The 19,788-nt window shown below is 53.5% G+C and overlaps 1 protein-coding gene across 1 annotated transcript; it reads right to left on the bottom strand.

The window, feature by feature from the left end:
• Positions 1 to 2,082: 2,082 nt before the first annotated feature.
• NIPSNAP1 (nipsnap homolog 1) lies at positions 2,083 to 19,782 on the bottom strand. The gene is made up of 10 exons (XM_032764632.2): positions 19,768 to 19,782; positions 15,030 to 15,157; positions 14,141 to 14,186; positions 12,914 to 13,008; positions 11,291 to 11,361; positions 10,851 to 10,991; positions 9,156 to 9,187; positions 6,387 to 6,481; positions 4,371 to 4,454; positions 2,083 to 3,922 (listed from the first exon to the last, which is right to left on the bottom strand). Exons 5-10 carry the CDS (start codon positions 11,321 to 11,323, stop codon positions 3,858 to 3,860), a joined length of 450 nt encoding a protein of 149 aa, XP_032620523.2. The 5' UTR covers positions 11,324 to 11,361; positions 12,914 to 13,008; positions 14,141 to 14,186; positions 15,030 to 15,157; positions 19,768 to 19,782; the 3' UTR covers positions 2,083 to 3,857.
• Positions 19,783 to 19,788: the final 6 nt, after the last annotated feature.

The raw sequence follows: 19,788 nt of genomic DNA on the forward strand, positions 1-19,788 counted from the left end.
GGGCCCACGGCAGAGACAGACGTGCTAAGGCTCAGAGAGGTGCGGCTCCAGGAGGTGGAGGGGCCTGACCCCGAGAGAAAGTGGACCCCCGAGAAGGGTTGTCTCACTGAAAGGGGCACCCCCCACGGACCGCACAGGGCCAAGTGTGGGCACGATCTGTGAGTTCGTGACACGAGGGAAGTGATTATTCCCCTCTATTCAGTACCGGTGAGGCCATATCTGGAGTATTGCATCCAGTTTTGGCCCCCCCACTACAGAAGGAATGTGGACAAATTGGAGAGAGTCCAGCTGAGGGCAATGAAAAGGATTAGGGATCTGGGGCACATGATTTATGAGGAGAGGCTGTGGGAATTGGGCTTATTCAGTCTACAGAAGAGAAGAGTGAGGGGGGATTTGATAGCCTTCAACTACCTGAAGGGGGCGGGTTCCAAATAGAATGGAGCTAGGCTATTCTCAGTGGTGGCAGATGACAGAACAAGGGTCTCAAGTTTCAGTGGGGGAGGTCTAGCTTGAATATTAGGAACCACTATTTCACTAGTATGGTGGTGAAGCACTGGAATGTGTTACCTAGGGAAGTGGTCGAATCTCCTTCCTTAGAGGTTTTTAAGGCCTGGCTTGACAAAGCCCTGGCTGGGATGATTTAATTGGGAATTGGTCCTGCTTTGAGCAGGTGGTTGGACTAGATGACCTTCTGAGGTCTCTTCCAATCCTAATTTCTATGATTCTTCTCTGATCCCCAGGGCAGTTCTAACCCAGCTCACTCACAGCATAGACAGGACGACAGTGGTTTCTAACCTCATTTCCATTGCCACAGCTAAAGCATGCTGCTGTCTTGGCTTCTCCACAACACTAATCATGGCATGGGGCTACTGGCTTGTAAAGAAGTCCCCTAGCAGAATAGGTTTTGATGAGACAAATGGGGCCTTAGGTTGGTTAAGGAGAGGAAGGATCACCAGGGCAGGAGGCCAGTGACCTGGCTAAAGCATAGGGCAGGGAAGCACAGGATCTGGCTTCTATTCTTGACTCTGCTGCTGACACACTGCACAACATTTCCCCTCTCTGTGCCTTGGCTTCCCTCTCAGTAAAATGGGCTAATGCCTCCTACGGCTGCAAGGCTTCATTCATCAACATCAGTAAGACTCTTTGAGAGCCTTGGATGGAAGAGGAGAGTTGCACAAGGAACATGAAGCAGCATGTACTGGATATGCAGATGGTCACCCTACACATTAGCATTGATATGACATCCCATATACCTGTCATACTCCTGCACATTTAGCTCTGTCTTTGAACTTCAGTGGATTTCTCTACAGCCTCACATAAAGGGGCTGATTGACTCTGACCTTATGAGAACATAACTCTCAAAGCAGAGCTCTGCCGAGATCCTTTCTCTACGTAGTGCCAACCTCTGCTCAGCACCCAAAGGTCGCTGAGGCAGCACTAGCCATCTTATTAGGACAGGGGTACTTGGTGGCTTTTCCATCGTCTCGTCTCCTGTAACCTCACCACAGATGGTACAAAACCCCTTCACAGCTGCTGCTATCTAAAAAGTCTCTCTCTGTCATTCTGCCTTCTCATGTCTACTGATCTTCTCTTCCTTGTGCATCTCAATCCTTTGTTTAAATGGCCTTATGCCTGAAAGCTGTAGAGTATCCATACAATGACTATACAGCAGTGCACCAGGTACTCATCACTACCTTACATGGTTCTGGGCATGCTTTGGGACAGTTTGTACCTTGAACAAACCAGCGGGGCTCATTCTGCTGAGAAAAAATTAAGTGGTTTCTGTTGACTCTCCAAGGCAGGTGGCTCATTGCCCCGCTTGGACATGAGAGAGGTGGGAGTGGCTCTCTTGGGGACAAAGGACCTAGGCAGTCCTGAGAGAAGAACCCTAGGAACAGACAAGTCTAGGAAGAAAATCTGAGCAGATATTATGGCTTTACTAACAAAAATCAGCAACCCCCCAGGAGGGGGCAAGTTGGGACTTTACAGCCTGCTGTAGAGCAAGTTGGAAAAGACGCCTGCTCAAAGATCCCATCCCACATCAGGTTGCATTGCATTCCACACAATGAGAGAGACCAAGGCTAGCATATGAAATATTTAGTTACATTTGCAATCAGACACACACAAGCTCCCGCAAGGAAAATGCTTCACACACAAAAGAGATCTTTTTTGTTGCCTGCCACATAGCCATTAGTCATAATTAAGATAAATAATGCACAAGAGGAATTGACCTCTGTCAGAAAGGCCCGTGTAGATTGATGACCACCTCTCCTCTCTCTCTCCTCCATGCTGGGGATAGGTACAAACAGCCCTGTGACTGAGGGCTGCACACACAAGGAAGGAACGAAGTCTTCAAGAGAGAGACATGGCTCCTCTGTAAACCCGATGGGCCCAATCCTCCAATCAAATTGCATTTAGCAGGGAGACCCATTGAAGTCAAGGGCATTCTGCATTGGTGCATGGATTGGATTGCAAGATTGGGCCTTAAGGTGTAAGAAAAGTGATTAAAACTGGCACCTCACTTCATGTATCTGCTCCTTGGGGCTGGGTACATGCTGGGACAAATGGACCCTCTATTCACAGAAGCTGCAGCATGGAAAGAGCTCATGGCTCTTAGGCTCAATCTGAACAGCACTAGACCCCGGGGCAGCAGAAGTCCTGGCTACACAGCTACTGCTACCGCTGCTGCATGTACTATTTTTGCCAGAGCAGACAAGATGCAGATCTGTTGACACAGCCCAGCTTGTACTTTTCACGCCAGCTGAGCCAACGCAGCTCTGGAAGGTGGCTTCTAGTGTTAGCTAAACTCTCATTATTCACAGGGATAATGGAAGGGGGAGAAGGACTCTGCTTCATTTGCAGCTTGTGAACCAAGGGCTCAATCCTGCCTGCTGTTGTATGCCCTCCGCTCCCACCAAAGCCACCAGGATACACCACCCTGTATATCAGACCTTCCCAGCACCCAGTGCCATAGTGTCAGGTCAGGAGTGGGCAGATAAAAGCCTTTGGACTTGTAAGGTCAGTTAACTGGATCTGGGAGCCATTACATGAAAGGACATGCTGGGCTCCACATCCACTTTCCAGCATACACCTCCCTACAAAGGGAGTCTGGTGGGGTGGTACAGTCTGGTTCCATCAGCAGGGACGAGGACTTCCTGTTCCCAAGGATACAGGCAGCGCCAAGATTCACTGGGAACAGGACACCATAGCCAGGAACTGGAACTCCAACCCAGGCGAGGAAGGTGGAGTTCTCCCCTACACCAGGCTAGCCATGGGCTAACGTTCATGGTAACAGACACAACCAGGCATGATGAAGGGTCCCTCCCACTGGCATGCTGGAAAGGAGAGCAGCAGCAGTCACTCCCCAGTGCTGGGAGGAACGGCTTGCAGGGGAGTGGGGCTTAAAACTTCAGATGCCTGAACATTGTCTCGGCACCCAGAGAGCAGCGAGCACTGGTCTAGCTAGCTCGGTGTCTGTACTAAGCTCACCACAGGGGCATAGCTCAGCTATGCTGTGCTCTATGGTCATGTCTTTCAGTCCCCAGCAGCCTCCCCAGAACAGCGTTAGGGCAAAGAGGAGTTCAGTGTCCATGGCTCATTCATACAGAGCTGGGGACCCAGAGATAGGAAACCATGTGCAGCCTTGTGCTGGTTCAGCCTACTTCATCCATCTTCCACCGGTGCTCCCGACAGAGCCGAGCAGCCTGGGAATAGGGAAGCACCTGGGCTAGGAGCATGGCCTCGAACTGAGAGAGTGAGAGAGACAGAAAAGGGGACAGACTCCTCCGGGGGAAATGCAGAGACACCCCAGTGAGTCTCACTCCTGTCTGTCCGCCGACTCCTGCGCTGGAGGGGTCTCACTGGAGGGGAGAGATCTTCAGGGGGATCATGATCCGAGACTCCATGTTCCGAACCAGAGGGACTGTAACGCAAAAGGAACAAACATCACTGTGCATGGGAGCCCTGGGCATAGGGAGCTGTAAACTCTGCCCCAGCTTTGGCTCCCAAGGAGCTCACTGCCACTCCACTCTACCAGCAGGAGGCACTGCAGCGGACTGATTATAGGAGAGATCTCATTTACACTGATTCCAGCCCCTCCCAGGAGGCACGCTGAAAAGGAGTAACAGTGGAGTGCTGGCTATAGAGGACATAGGGTGTGCCACAACAGAATGCACGTAGTCCAGCTGCTCCAGTATCCTCTTTCTGGCTGTGAGCAGCCAATACTACTTCATAAGAAAGCATATAATCCCTCACTGGGCAACACTATATCATAGGGGGCTTTTGTTCCTGACCACTGCTCACAACTGGCACTGGCCCTGGAACATGAGGATTAGAGTTCACAGTAGCAGCCACTCCAGAGAAGCACTCACCTGTATAGTACACATTCTCATCCCAGCCTCGCTTCCTCCAGGCAGCATTCCTTGTCTCCTCTCGGGACTGTAGGTCCTTGTAGGCTGAAAGAAGAGAATGACAGGCGTAGAGGTGAGGGCATCCCCCCCATTTGCTGGTGTCTAGTGTTTGCTGCCAGCAGCAGCTTAGCAAGAAATCCAGGCAAAAGGGAGCAGCCCAGTCTAAGTCTTGGTGTGTCTCCATGGTGTGCTTTAAAGCTGTGGGTGGGAGGCTGGGAGGAGGGTCTCTGATAGGAGGGTTCTTACACGAAAGCAGTGGAAGGTTCACTCTCCAGGACCAATTCAATCCTACCAAGGGTGCCAATGGGTGCCAGTGTTAATGGTGGGTTTTGTGATGAGGATAACTGTCCACTCTGAATTGGGCTGAGACCCACCAAACTCATTGCACATGGGTGCTCTTGCACTGGAGAAGGGAAGCAGCAGTGGCAGGCTGGCCACAGACATTTTGCAACTGCTCAGAAGTGGTTCGTGGCCATCTCAGCTGATTGCTTTTTTGCAGGAGCTAGGGGTTCTTCCCATCAGATTTCCATGCGAGTAACAGCACTCTCTTCCCTACCCTTTCAACTGGATACAGAGGTATTTTCACTCCTTGTCCTAAAGTGTTGTGTATGCTGCCAAGCATCATTAAACCAAGCTACCATGTTCCACCCCAGAGTTGGCTGCATTTTGTTGGCCCCCCCTTTGGAAGCGGTTCGCAAAACACACAGGGATCCTTCCTGATGACAGGCACAAAGGAAATGTACAATGTTCCTATTTTAAAAATCACATGCGTCTGCCCTAGTCAATTGGGCTGTGGTTGCCATGCAGCAGTGGTAACTGGATCTAGTAGGAAAATTTTGGATGAAACATTTTTTCCTTAGAATTTGGACATGTTTTGCAGGACTGTGTTGATTTTGGTGGAATTTCACCAGAAACCATAATGAAGCTGATGGAACCCTGCCTGCCATTGCAAACCTGTCTGCTTTCCTGCCAGCCTGGAGGACTGATAGAAAGCCCAGAGCGTGGGGGTAGGTAGGTCTACACTGCAGTTGATCACCTCCGGGTGGCCCATGTCAGCTGACTCAGGCTATGGGGCTGTAAAATTGTGGTATAGACGTTCAGGCTCAAGAAGGAGCCCGGGATGAGGATCTCAGAGCCTGGGCTCCAGTCCAAGCCCGAATGTTTACACTGCAGTTTTTGCAGCCCTGCAAGTCAGCTGACACAAGCCAGCCCGGGGTGGGGGTGTTAATTGCAATGTAGACATACCCAGAGAGTTCAGATTCCCAGTTCCTCAGGAGCCTGGGTTGGCAGGGCTGTCAGGTCCCTGGCTCCCCATTAGCCCACCAGGTGGACTGCCCCAGAGCTGGGGCTCCCAGTATGACTGGGTGGAGAATTTGTCTTTGTGTTCTGCATTTGTACCATGACTAGCACAATGGGTTCCTGCTCCTATGTGCTCCGACAATTCAATATCAGAACTGAGAAATACTCCGGGGTGTTCGGAACAGGAATAAAACCTCAAACCCCGCCCTGAAATGGAATCGCTGCTCTCTGCCCAGCTCTCAGTGCTAGGTACAATTCAGGAGATACAAAATGTAACTGATGGGGCAGGCAAAATGTAACTGCTTTAAAGGCACTTGGTGATAATAAACCATCTTACAATGCTTTCAGCACTGCAGTAAGGACCAGCCTCTGAAAGCAGGCGTGAGGGTGAAAACAGGTGCTGGTGATGGCGTGTATGTGTTAGGAGGGTGTTAGGGGAGGGGATCAGGGAACAAATTTAGGGCCTAGCAATCAAACTAAATCTCCCTTTTGGAATGGTCAGGGTCTGAAGTTGATTAAGTGGCAAGAGAGGGCACATGGGCGTTTCATGGTCTAGGATGCATCCTCACAAAAGCGGGACCCTTGTGCTGTGGTGCTGGCAGAGCAAAGTTACTCACCAGCTGAAGCTCAGGCTGGACAATGGCTAATAAATACTCAAGGAAAGAGAAAGCCACCTACCCCAGAGGTGATGAACGACGTAGAGCTCTCCAATCTGGGAGAAGAACCCACCCACTGCTTCCTGGTTTTTCTGACGGTATTCAATGGCTCGAGCCCTAGCAAAGACATAGGAGGAGAGAAGCAATCAGGTGGTATTGCTCTGGGATGCAACCGGCATTGCCAGAGGCATTTTAAAGTTTCCACAGAATCCTAATTATCCAACCTCCTGCTATGCAAGGCTCCATCACAGACTTTGGGCAAGTCACATCTTCTAGCCTATACCTCAGATCCTGTATGATGGGGCTAATACCCCCCTACCTGGGGGTGGGGATAAAATCCATTAATGAGTGGGTGGTGCTCAGATGCTACAAGGGGGACAAGAACAATATAAGCACCTAACCAGAGCCTTACATTTGCCATAACTTAGATACAATAGCAGCCCCCACCTTGGTATTAGATGCTTGTATGTTATTTTGGATACATGTAACTAAGACATGGCCAATGCTGGCATGAAAAGACCAGACTGCTTTTGCCCAATGCAGACCCCCTTTATACGCTACTACAGTCCATTTCCACATTGCAGCATTAGTTCAGACCGTACAATGTAGCTACCCACCTCCCACTATAGGCCCAATCCTGCAGCCTTCCCCTGTGTCAGCTACCCACCATGGGACCATCCCCATAGGGGCAGGGGGCCTTTTAAGCTCTTTGTATCTATATTAGAGCTGCTGTTAGAATCTCCAGCTGAGATCCAGGCCTCCGTTGGGCTAGGCGCTATATGAACACAGAGTAAGAAACACTCCCTGCCCCAGAAAGAGTCTTCTCCTAATACCCAGCCGAGTTAGAGAGGAAGCATTGTCTCCACATTACAGATGGGGAAACTGAGGCCCACAGATGTTAAGTGCCTGGCCCAAGGTCATGCAGAGAGTCTGTGACAAAGGCAGGAAATGGACCCAGCTCTCCTGACTCCCAGTGCTTTAACCACTAGGCAATCCTGAAGTCAAGTGGGTTACTCAGGTGTTTAGCAGGACTGGCCTTGCAATTACACTGATCTTCAGTACTGTTTGGGTCCAAATATACAGTGGTCTGTGATCTCTGCCACAGAACAGCGAGCGGATGTTACCCATGGAAGGCCACTGCCTCAGCTGGAGCAGCATCCAGCATTGAGCAAAGAGGTGAAAAGAAAGCTTGGTACAGCGGAAGGAAAGAATTGAGGGAAAATGACCTCAGAGCACGTATACAAAGCAGGTGCAGCTCCCTGCTGGGGAAACTGAAGCATGGAGAGATGGAAGTGACTTGTCCAAGGTCACGCAGCAGCTTATCATGTGACCTTGAGTGAGTCACTACTGCTCTTGTAGCTTTGATCACATGACAGACTGTGACATCTTGGGGCAGGGATGTTTTAGTACAACGGGGTCCTGCTCCTGTTTGGAGCTGCCTTGAGGTTCTACCACATCACAAATAATGTATAGCATCATCAGGACTAGAACTTGGGTCTTCTGACTCTGAGTCTAGTGCTCCAACTCCCAGCATCCTGCTGCTCACATCCCCAACACAATCGCTTAATGTGGTCTCCTTCAGCCTACGGTGATGCAAGGTGCTGGCTGCTCTGCTTTGGGCCTCACTTATGGGGCTCATAGCATTCAAGGCGCAGTTCCAGGGAGGTGAGATTTCAGTTAAAGCTGGATGGACTGGCACTACATAAGAATGGCCGTACTGGGTCAGACCAAAGGTCCATCTAGCCCAGTATCCTATCCAATGACAGTGGCCAGTGCCAGGTGCCCCAAGGGGAATGAACAGAATAGGTAATCGTCAAATGATCCATTCCCTGTCGCTCATTCCCAGCTTCTGACAAACAGAGGCTAGGGACACCATCCCTGCCCAGCCTGGAGCTATCCTCCATGAATTTATCTAGCTCTTTTTTGAACCCTGTTAGAGTCTTGGCTTTTACAACACCCCCTGGCAAAGAGTTCCACAGGTTGACTGTGTGTTGTGTGAAAAACACTTCCTTTGTTTGTTTTAAACCTTCTGCCTATTAATTTCATTTGGTGACCCCTAGTTCTTGTGTTGCAAGAAGTAAGTAACACTTCCTTATTTACTTTCTCCACACCAGCCATGATTTTATAGACCTCTACCATATCTCCCCTTACTTGTCTTTTCTAGGCTGAAAAGTCCCAGTCTTATTAATCTCTCCTCATATAGAAGCTGTTCCATACCCATAATCACTTGTGTTGCCCTTTTCTGAACCTTTTCCAATTCCAATATATTTTTTTTAGATGGGGTGACCGGATCTGCACACAATATTCAAGATGTGTATGTACCATGGGTTTATATAGAGGCAATCTGATATTTCTGTCTTATTATCTATCCCGTTCTTAATGATGTCCAATATTCTGTTGGCTTGACTGCCGCTGCACATTGAGTGGATGTTTTCAGAGAACTATCCACAGTGACTCCAAGATCTTTCTTGAGTGGTAACAGCTAATTCATACTCCATCATTTTATATGTATAGTCGGGATTATGTTTTCCACTGTGCATTACTTTGCATTTATCAACACTGAATTTCATCTGCCATTTTGTTGCCCGGTCATCCAGTTTTGAGAGATTCTTGTGTAGCTCTTCGCAGCCTGCCTGGGACTTAACTATCTTAAAGTAGTTTTGTATCATCTGCCACCTCACTGTTCACCTTTTTCCAGATCATTTATGGATCCCTGGGCTTTGTTCCCATTCCTCACAGCACTGGGATTGCTAGTCAGGAATACAAAGAGGCTTGAAGGTTCAATGCTTACCAGTTATTCCCCCACTCGATCATGGTCCCTGGCTGGAAAGAAAGAGAAGGAATTAAAACCACGTCACGATTGCATTTATCCTTTGTAAGCTGGGGATCAAGGTCATTCTCAGGCTCTGCTTGCCCACCTGGGCCAGACAGGAATCCCATACCCTCACCCACCCTGTACGGTAGGGCAGAGCTGACTAGCTGTATTAACTGAGGTGCTCACTCCCCCAAAACATCAGGCATAGGCCACTGCCAGACCAGGGTAGCAGATCAAATCGTCTGAGCCAGGTGGGCCCACCTAGCTCCTCACTCTGTGCTCTAGACCAGTGGTTCTTAACCTGGGGTGCACACACCCCTTGGGGGTGCGAGATGCCCTTTCGGCGGGTGTGGTACATAGAAGAGAAAAATCTTAGAAGAATTCTTGTTCTATGAACCACTGCAACTAACTACAAAAGGAATTGATGGGGTCAATCTCATCAGCCCTCTTTTTGAAGCACAAGATAACGCTTGACATGTGTGGATCAATTTGCACCAATGGTGCCCTGCCATGCTATGAAAAAATTCAGGATTTGTTGCCTATGTAAAGAAAGAAGTACCTCATATCATGATCACACATTGTATGTTGCACTGTCATGCACTTGCCGCGAAGACTTTGCCTACAAGATTGAAGGATACTTTGTCTACTGCGGTGAGCACAGGAAACTTCATCCAGGATGTGCTCTAAATCATCGCCTCGTTCGTGCTTTTTGCGAAGAAATTGGTGTTGAGCACACTGTCCTTCTTTTCCATACAGAAGTGAGGTGGCTTTCCCGTGGCTGAATGCTTATTCGTATTTTTGAAATGCACGAAGAAATGTCAGTTTCTTTGTAACCAAAGCAGTAATTTAGTTGATGACTTCAAAAATAGAGAGTTTATCCTTTGCCTAGAGTACATGGCAGATGTATTCACACACCTAAATGAACTCAACACATCTGATGTCCTCAACTAGCACTGTTTCCACAATTGGCGAAGAAAGAGCTGGAGATCCTTGTGCCATTTGCGCCATTTGTGTGAGATAGGATTTTCATCACTCTTACACATCAAAACAAAGGCCAGAAACCACCTAAATGCGAGTGATGATATGCATGTGGCTATTGCAAAAAAAAGTTCCTCGTTTCTCGAACATCACTGAACAAAAGCAACAGAAGAGTCACGGAGCCAGTATACTTTAAAAAAGTGTGTAATTTTTCATGTATTCTTAATTTTACTGTGAAATTCAAATATATAATTCGATCTCTTTCATTCTATAGTTACGATATACCTAGATTTAAAGAACTGACCTACTTCAATGATTTTTGCTAAGGGGTGCGAGAACACATTCTGAGCACCGAAGGGCTGCAGGCTGCAGCACAGGTTAAGAACCACTGCTCTAGACTATTGCTGTTGCATATGTGGGGGTGCTTGAAGGTGCTTTGAGGGAAAACATTCTTGTTTGTACCAGTCATTTAACAGATGGAGGAGCAGTGTCCCCCATTGATTTAGTTCCTGAAACTGTCTGGAAGATAAGGATTAGTTCCCAGGGTTTGGGGTTCCCAGAACCCTGCTCTGAGCAAGGGACCTGCCTGTGTACAGGTCTAAAGGCCGTGCTGCTTCATTGCTCTACTGTCCTTAGCCCAGCAAGCAGCCCTGGTCGCTGCTCCCCCACAGGGCTCGGGAAGGAGCAATTCACCTTTAGCTTGTAAGTTCTCAGCTCGTAGAGGTTGGGCCCGACCCGGGGCAAAGGCTCATTCCAGAAACTGAATTCCAGGAGTAACTGGTTCCTGCGAGACAGCAGCATCGTACTCCTCTCCTTGCGGAACTCCAGGTACTCCTGCAAAGAACAACAGCTGAGGGATGCCGCTGCCCCCAGGGGCTGCGAGCACGAATCCCAGCGATGGTGCACCAGGGTTCCATTGTGCCCAAGGGCTCGGGGGGCAAATTGCCTGGACCACCTGCATGGGTAAGAAGGGGAGGCAGGGGGCTGCCGGCTGAGGGAGGGGCATGGTGCACATGGCAGGGAGACTGCAATCACCTGACATGGGGTCAGTGCATATGCAGCGCCTTGGGGGGCGTATGGCAGAGCTGACGTGGAATTATGCTTAGGAGGAGCTGCGGTGAAGTGTGCGATACCTTGTTCTGTTTCAGTTTGTTCATACAGTCCATGAGTGCCGGGTACCCGCCGGAGAAACGCCACAGGTGCACTGCAACAAGAGAGTCAGGCCTGGCTGGGAGTCCTTGTGAGGCGAACACGAGTGGTCAGCGACTGTCCAGGGACCCAGGCACTCCACCCAAGCTGCCCCATGCTCCAGGGCTAATTCCACCTGTCTTGCAAACTCCACCCTGTCTCTGCCAAGGGCAGAGCTGCCAGGCGACCTACCCAGCACGATCGGAGGAAGTCAGTACATACACACCACAACCCATGGCTCCCTCTCCACAGCTAGGCCTCCTTTCTGGGCTAGTGTGGAGTAGTGCTGCAGCCCTGACCTTCGCTGCTAATTTCACCCTCCTTGGCCCATCACTGATTTGCTACCCCATGCTGGGCAAGGAGGATTTTCTGCATGACTTTGCTTTGTTGCTTCTGAGTTCATCTGTGCTATCGACCCTAGGCACAAGAGGGGCTGATGGGAGCTGTGGAGAGGGGGTTCTGGGTTAGCTTCTCCCTCTTTACAGCCAGAGACCTAGGTTCAAGTCCCGAGTGACAATGAGTGAGCTGGACCAAAATCCGAGTTTGCCCACATCAGAAAACCACCCATATGATTTGACAAGACTGACAGCATCTGCTCAAGATAGAGCCTGGCAGTACACGAGCGCTAATGATATACATATGTAGACAGAACAGTGACTTTCAGCAGATCCTGATCCCTCACATGGCCTGCTTTACCTGCAATATATACACATAAGGAATAGGGGGGTTACAGGGCGAGGTGCTCCCCCAAGGTACAGCATGTCACACTGACCACATGGATCTGGGCAGGACTGGGGCCTAGGGTATGTTTGACCATCTTCAAGCGTGGTTTTACTCTCACTAGGTAAGTATATGGGGGTGGGGGTGGGGGTACAGGGCTCTGGGAGGGGGCGGGGGTGCAGCGTTTATCTGGGGCTCCAAAGCGGGGTGGGCCGGGGGGCCTCCAGGCACCGCACCTGCTGCATCCTATTGGCTGCAGGGGTGCTTGAGGTAGGGCAGCGTGTGGAGGCACAGCCCCACCCCTGGGCCACAGGGAGGGCCCGACAGCCACTGGAGCGAGCAGGCAGAAGCCTTTTAGCTCCACTGCGCTGCTCGTGGTGGTGGGCAGGGCCTCAGGCCAAGTAAATCGCCCAGGGGATGTGGGGTGGGGGGAGTGCCCAGGGGCAGCAGGCAAGGCCACGGGAGAGACCCTGCCCTAAAACTGCTGGAGCCCCACAGGCCACATTGGGGAGGTTCCTGGGCCGCAGTGGCCCAGGAGCCGGGAGTTTGAGACCCCTGGTTTAATCTGAACCCCTCTTTCACTTGCATTTCAGTCTGTTTCCACCAGAGGGCAGGACAGCCACAGTGAGAAGTACAGGCTGTGCACCTGAGGCCAGCGCTGGGCAATGAACAGTTCAGGTCTCCATCCCACACCCCAAGTCAATGAGCCCAGCCCTTGGTAAGGCAGGGAACACATCTCCTGAGCTGCCTGCTTCCTGCAACCTTTCAGGTTGCACCTTGGGCCACCAAAGGCTGCGCAATGCCCACCCCGTGAGCCCATGAGTCCTGCCCAGTGGCCACCTGCTCACCTGCCTGGTCCTGCTCTCCATACCACGTGTTCCAGTTCCCAACCAGGTCGCAAGGGTAATCGGTGTCTGAGTGCAGCTTGGGCAGCACCTCCTCCCTGCAGAGGATGCAGAAGGGTCACAGGGGCAATGCCTATGGGTGGCTCAGACTGCCCTGCAGAGGAGCTGCATTTAAGGTCCTTCCTCCTGCTGCCCAGGCTATGAGGGACCAGGCAGATGGGGAAGCAAGAGGCAGAGACCTGAAGCTGGCAGAGGGAAGGGTTGGTATCTCTCCTCACCCCTCCAGCTAATGGGGGGCTGCACCAGCTGCTACTCCAAGGTAGAGATATCAGTGCAGGCTGGGGCCTGGGGTCAGTGAGAGAGAACATAGGGCTCTGGCAGTGACAAAACGCTCCCCCAACCCCTTACAGGGAGTAACGGGCTGGTCTTGACCAAGACTCCACCCATGCCCCCCCAACTCACCCTTCCAACCCAGCAGGGAATGTCTTGGGCATGAACTGGAGCAAAGTGCTGGTTGCGAGGGATGAGCTGCACCATGTGCAACACAGTGAGTCAACTCAAGCTGACACACTCATGCTTCCTTGAGCAATACTGAAAGCCAAGGCCCTGGAGACAGCAAGAGGGATGCACTGGTCTCACAGGACATAACGGCCAGACTGGGTCAGACTGAAAGGTCTTCCTAGCCCAGGACCCTGTATTCTGACAGTGGCCTATGCCAGGTGCCCCAGAGGGAATGAACGGAAGCGGTAATCATCCAGTGATTCATCCCAAACAGAGGCTAGGGACAATTCAGAGTCCGTGAACCTGGGTTTCGTGTGACAGGGAAGGAAGATGGGATAGAAGGGGGAGCAGGAGCAGTGGCTGGGGAACGAACATGGAGCTGCAGAAGGAAGCTTAGAGGCAGAGCTGAGGCTCTCACATCAGCCTGCTGAGGGACTCAAAGCACTTTGGAAACACACAGGAGTGAGACCCTACAGCCCAGCGAGGGGTGAGTCAGAATCCCTTCCCCTATTTTACAGACAGGGAAATTGAGGAACAGAAAGGGGAAGTGATTTGCCTAAGGTCACACAGAACCCAGGAGTCCCGACTCCCAGTCCTGTGCCTTACTCACAAGGCCCTGCTCCTCCCTACACAGGGGCCCGTACAAGGAACAGCTCCAACAGTCAACCCCGCTAGAACCTATTGCCCAACAGACTGTTGCTGTAGAGGTGGGGGTGGGGCGACACTCACGTCAGGCTGTTGTAAGCATCCAGGCATTCGGGCTTCACATTGTGAACTGCAGCAAGGAAACAGACAGAAAAAGTCATGTCAGCAGGGCAGAAATTCAGCCCCAAGCCGCAGGGAACACAAGGGCAGGGCTAAGAGCAGCCAGCCATCTTCCTGGGCTGCGCAAAGTGACATGCGAGTGTCTGGCCTCCATGCAGCTCTCACTCTCCGAGCAGTAACACTGCTTTCACCTACCCCACCTCCCCCCTGCCCCACACCATGATTCTCTGCATAACCCTGGTTCTAACGCACAGCGGGGTCAGGCACTGGAGACCAGGAACCAGCCTCTGACGTGGCACGACTGCCAGTCTCAGCTTCAAGAACATCAGGAAGTGAACAGCAGGGGGCGCTGCAGGGCACATCGGGGAGATGGGCAGGACTGGACAGCAGGGGCATGGAGGGCAGTGAGGTGCGCGAGCAGCGCCGTGTCTGCGCGCGCACCCGAGTGCCGTATCCCCGAGAAAGTTTATTAACCTCCTGGCAGGCCTGTCCCTGGCCAGCTCGGTGATTTGCTAGTCAGATTCCCCTCCCCCACTGTCCCCAGCTCAGAGGGCAGACGAGCCTCCACACCCACACAGGGCCAGCTTTAACCACACAGAAAGAAAACATCTGCTTGGGGCCCTGCTGCCCTGCAGCTCACTGCATGGCCCGGGGAGGGGCAGGGGGAGGAGTGGAGATGGAGGCACTCCTCCAGCAGGATTGGCATGGGGGGGGCGCTCCAGATCCACCGCCAGTAGGTAGGTGCCCCACAAATGACAAGGCTACCCCTGAACACTGACCGCCCTCCCTGATGCTGGCGTGTAGATTGCAGTGGCCTGGACCCAAGGGAAGGACAAAGAAAGGGGCAGCTCACACTGGATCTTGTACAGGTTGCTGGTTTCTTTCTTCGACAAGAGTGTGGAATGAGCATCCGTTCGGGGATCCACTTTGTGGACAAAGAGTGAGCGGAACCAGCTGCCCTCGCTGTCCCTGGAGTAACCCCTGGAAGAAGGCGCAGAAGTCAGCAAAGGCAGAGATGGGCCGAGGCGTTGGAGGGAGTGAATACAGGGCTGCAGTCAGGCCTTCTCTCTCTGGCACCCACAGGCTGTCAACAGCAACAGGAGGCATCTGCCATGCACTGCTGGGTTCCCAGGCGGTCTGAAGTCCCTGCCCAGAAAGAGGTCCTGGAGGACTGACTTACACCCTGCCAGGAGCAATGTCCCAGTAGCCAGGAGCAGGTAACTGAACAGGGCCAGATGAGGAAGAAAATCCGTAACACAGCCACCTAACTGAACTAGTCTTGTTACCGGTGTAAGGAACCGGCCCTCTGAGAACACCTAAATCCTCAGGGGATCAGAGCGCAGGGCACTGGCAGCCACGAGCAACACAGATCCCTCCTCCAAACTGCTCTCCCCTAGGGCGTTCAGGAATTCGAATCCCCCACCCCCACTGGATCAGGCTGGCTCGTGCAGCACCTTCAGGGCACGCTGGCCTATTTGTCGACACAAGGTTTTGCCAGAGGCGGTAGGGTTCCGGGCTCTGTTCAAGGGGAGATGTGTCGCTGAGGCAGCTTGCTGCATTAGTCTGGGGGTTTTAATTGGGTCCACTTGCTTAGAGAGGACAACACGCACATTTTATCAAACAAAAATAGACAGACTGCCTGCCACAGGCTCAAAAATACTTGCATGTAAAACACAGGAAGCAACATTTCTTCAAGGAATCCTTGGTAATTAACAACTGAGGTCCTAATACCAAAGAACTGGGATTAAAAAACACCCCAGAGTTTCAGAACTCCACTCCCCAGAGCCAACAGGAAGGGCGGCATCCCAGCCAAGGGGAATGCAAAGCACTGCAGTGCATGGGCTTGGCTGTGCAGCTCCTTTTCAGAGTCTGGCAGCAGAGGCCCTGCAGACACGGTTTGGGTGCCTGTCCAATCTGTGGCTCTTCAGGAAAAGGAGCAGGGCTTAAATGTGGTACAGCATAGAGAAGCCTGTGCCAGGGACCCTTGTCAGGCTGCCTCCTGTTCAAGTCGCACTAACGCAGGATGTGCCACCTTCAGTCCAAGACCTTCTGGAGGTGGCCTCTCCAAACTCTTCACCTGCACATGCAAAGTAAGAGGCTGTGTCCAGGGCTGAAATCACAAGGGGGTGAAAGGTGCACACAGGTGGGATATCGACACTCCTCTCAAAGTCTGCCCCTAATCCCAGCAATTCATCGTTGGTAAAACAAATCAACAGTGCGGTAGAGACAGCGACATTTATAGTGCCGTTGGGCTTCAGTGCTAATGACCAAGGAAGCACCTTTCTCTCAGAGCTAGTGTTGCAGGCTGGCTGCAGACTCAGGAAGACAGTGCTGCATCAGGACATCTTTGGAAAGTCATCTTTACCAGGGCTGCCCAGAGAATTCAGGAGGCCTGGGGTCTCCGGTGGCGGAGGGCCTCCACTGCCGAAGACCCGGCACTTTGGCGGTGGGTCCCAGAGCAGAAGGACCTCTTGCTGCCAAAGACCCGGAGTGGAAGAAGCTCCGGTGGCCCGGGCCCCATGAGAGTTTTCCGGGGCCCCCAGAGTGATTGAGGGACCCCACTCCAGGGGCCCCAAAAAATTCTCGTGGGGGCCCCTGCAGAGCCTGGGGCAAATTGCTCCACTTGCCCCCCTCTCTGGGTGGCCCTGATCTTTACAACCATAAGGGCTGGAAACATCCTGGAGGTGCCAAGTAGTGTTGCCATGGTGCACTGATGCAGATACAGATCCATTTCCCCATCTCTGTCTCTCCCATGAAAATCAGCAGAGATACAACATCCACAATTTGTGCCTGGCAAGACCTTTGCCCCAATGCTGCAATCTCTAGTAATGCATTAACAACAGAGAGAAAGATAAACAACTCTTCTCCTGGCTTCAAACAAGCCTGCTGGATGCTTCCCGAACATTTCAAACCTCCACTGGCCCCTCTCCTCCATCCTGCCACCCTCCGAATCCTAATAATCCAGAGCAGCCGGGAGTGACCCCCCCAGGGGCCTGAGCTGCCCATCAGTCCCTTGGCACATCATTGTTACAAAGAGCTTTGAAATCGAGCTGGATGGGCAGGACTGTTTGCCATCAACCTGGGGGCTCTATTCTGCTGCAGATCTGTTATGCCCACTTCAGGCTCTTGGGGCTGCAGGCCTTTCTCCTCTTACTCCTTTGAGCTCAGTGCAATTACTCCAGACTTGGAGGGCAGAATCAGGCCCCTTGGTTTAAGTGTAAATGATCCCTCGTTATTGCAAGTCAGCTCCTAGAGGTGCCCCCATCTCTCCTACTCCCCTCAGTTGTACAAAACTCATGGAAGTGGATTCATTCTCTCTCCTAACACTACAGTACCCTGAGACAAGAGAATATGGCATGGCATGCCCTACCCTGCCCTCTGGGCCCAACCATGGCTGCCTGGGCATTGGAGAAGGGGCCACTTGCAGCTAATTGTTGGCCTTTCAAGCATGCAGGGCTCAGTCCGAGCTTGGGCCTGCCCTTCCCCAGACATTCAAACAGCTTCCCCCGACCCCCCAATTCCCTTGCCAAACTTAGGGTGGGCATTTTGCAAATTCAGACACTAAAGTGGCTAGGGTAACCAGAGGATAAGGCTCCCAAGCCAAGAGCAAAAGTGACAGTGATGGAAGGGAGAGACAACAGGGGTGCAGAGGTCCAGGCTAGGAGGGAGGAATGGGGAGGGAGATGATGACACGGGGGAGAGGTGACAAAGGGCCCACAGGGGCCCTAATGAAGGCAGGGGTGAGGGGATGATGGGGAGCACATGGTGTCTCAGATGGGGAGCACATGGTGTCTCACATGGGACACAGATGAGGGGCACTGGAAGGGGTGGCACAGGGGCCAGAAGCAATGGGGGTATGAGGGACAGGGATGGAGAGGATGGACACTTTGGGGGGCAGAGGCCAAACATAATGGGGAATGTGGGAACAGGAGATGGACGCTTTGGGAGCAAAGGCCTGGGGTAATGAGGGTAAGAGGGTGCATGGGATGGACACTTTGGGGCACAGGGGCCTGAGATAATAGGGATACAGGGCCCTGGGGATGATTGGGGCACAGGAACCGGAGATGATGGGGGCAGGGGATGGACACGTTGGAGGATGGTCCTGGGGTAACGGAGGTGATGGGGGCGCAGGGGATGGACGTGTTGGGGGACAGGGGCCTGGGGTAAAGGGTGTACAGGGAAGAGGGGATGGGCACATTGGGGCTGGAGGTGATTGTGGTACAGGGGCACCGGGGATGGATGCGTCAGGGCCCAGGGGACCGGGTGCTGGACATGTCGGGGCACAGGAGTGATGGGGTACGGGACTTCACAGATGAACATGTCAGGGCGCAGGGGCCGGAGGTGACGGGGGCCCAGGGGATGGACACGTCGAGGTGCAGGGGACAGGGGGCCAGGGGATGGACGCATCGGGGTGCAGGGGACCGGAGGCCCAAGGAATGGATGCGTCAGGGGCGCAGGGGATGGACACGTAGGGGCGCAGGGGACGGAGGGGCCAGGGGCACAGGGGATGGACACGTTGGGGTGCAGGGGCCAGAGGGGATGGGGGTACAGGGGACGGACGTCAGGGCGCAGGGGGACAGGGACCTGGGGGCTGGACATGTCGGAGCACAGGGGACGGGGGCCCAGGGGATGGACACTCGGGGCGCAGGGGCCGGAGGCGACAAGGTCCCAGGTGACGGACACGTCGGGGTGCATGGGCCCAGGGGATGGACGCTTCGGGGGCGCTGGGGTGATCGGGGTAGGGAACTCAGCGGGCAGAAGCTTCGGGGCCCAGGAGATGGACACTCGGGGCGCAGGGGACCACGGGCCCAGGGGACGGACATGTCAGGGGTGCAGGGGTGATGGGGTTACAGGACTCTGTGGATGGACACGTCAGGGCGCAGGGGCCGGAAGTGAAGGGGGCCCAGGGGCTGGATGCGTCAGGGCGCAGTGGACCGGGGGCCCAGGGGATGGACACGTCAGGGGCGCTGGGGTGATGGGGGTCCGGGACTCTGCGGACAGACGCGTTGGGGCACAGGGGCTGGAGGTGACGAGGGCCCAGGGGACGGATGCATCAGGGGCGCTGGGGTGATGGGGGTAGGGGACTCCGCGGACAGACACGTCAGGGCTCAGGGACCAGAGGTGACGGGGCCCAGGAGATGGACACTCGGGGCGCAGGGGACTGGGGGTCCAGGGGACGGACACGTCAGAGGCGCTGGGGTGATGAGGGTCCGGGACTCCACGGACAGATGCATCGGGGTGCAGGGGCCGGAGGTGACAGGGGCCCAGGGGACAGACACGTCAGGGGCGCTGGAGTGATGGGGGTCCGGGACTCCACGGACGGACACGTCAGGGCTCAGGGACCAGAGATGACGGGGCCCAGGGGATGGACATGTCAGGGCCCAGGGGACCGGGGGCCCAGGGGCCAGACCTGTCGGGGCGCAGGAGTGATGGGGGTCCGGGACTCCGTGGATGGACATGTCGGGGCGCAGGGGCCGGAGGTGACGGGGGCCCAGGGGACAGACACGTCAGGGCCCAGGGGGCCCGGGGGACGGACGCGTCGGGGCGCCGGGGACCCGGTTCAGAGGGGCGATGCCGGCGCCGGGGCTCACCGGGCTCCGCTCAGGGCCAGG

Source organism: Chelonoidis abingdonii, chromosome 22 (genome assembly GCF_003597395.2).
Source record: "Chelonoidis abingdonii isolate Lonesome George chromosome 22, CheloAbing_2.0, whole genome shotgun sequence".
NCBI classification, from domain to species: Eukaryota; Metazoa; Chordata; order Testudines; family Testudinidae; genus Chelonoidis; species Chelonoidis abingdonii.

Coding starts and splice junctions, on each gene's coding strand:
- NIPSNAP1 (XM_032764632.2), bottom strand. CDS start 11,323: ATGGACTGTATGAACAAACTGAAACAGAACAAG. Junction 6,482..9,155: donor ATCGAGTGGGGGAATAACTG/GTAAGCATTGAA, acceptor TGTCTTTGCTAG/GGCTCGAGCCATTGAATACC. Junction 4,455..6,386: donor CGTCGTTCATCACCTCTGGG/GTAGGTGGCTTT, acceptor CTCTTCTTTCAG/CCTACAAGGACCTACAGTCC.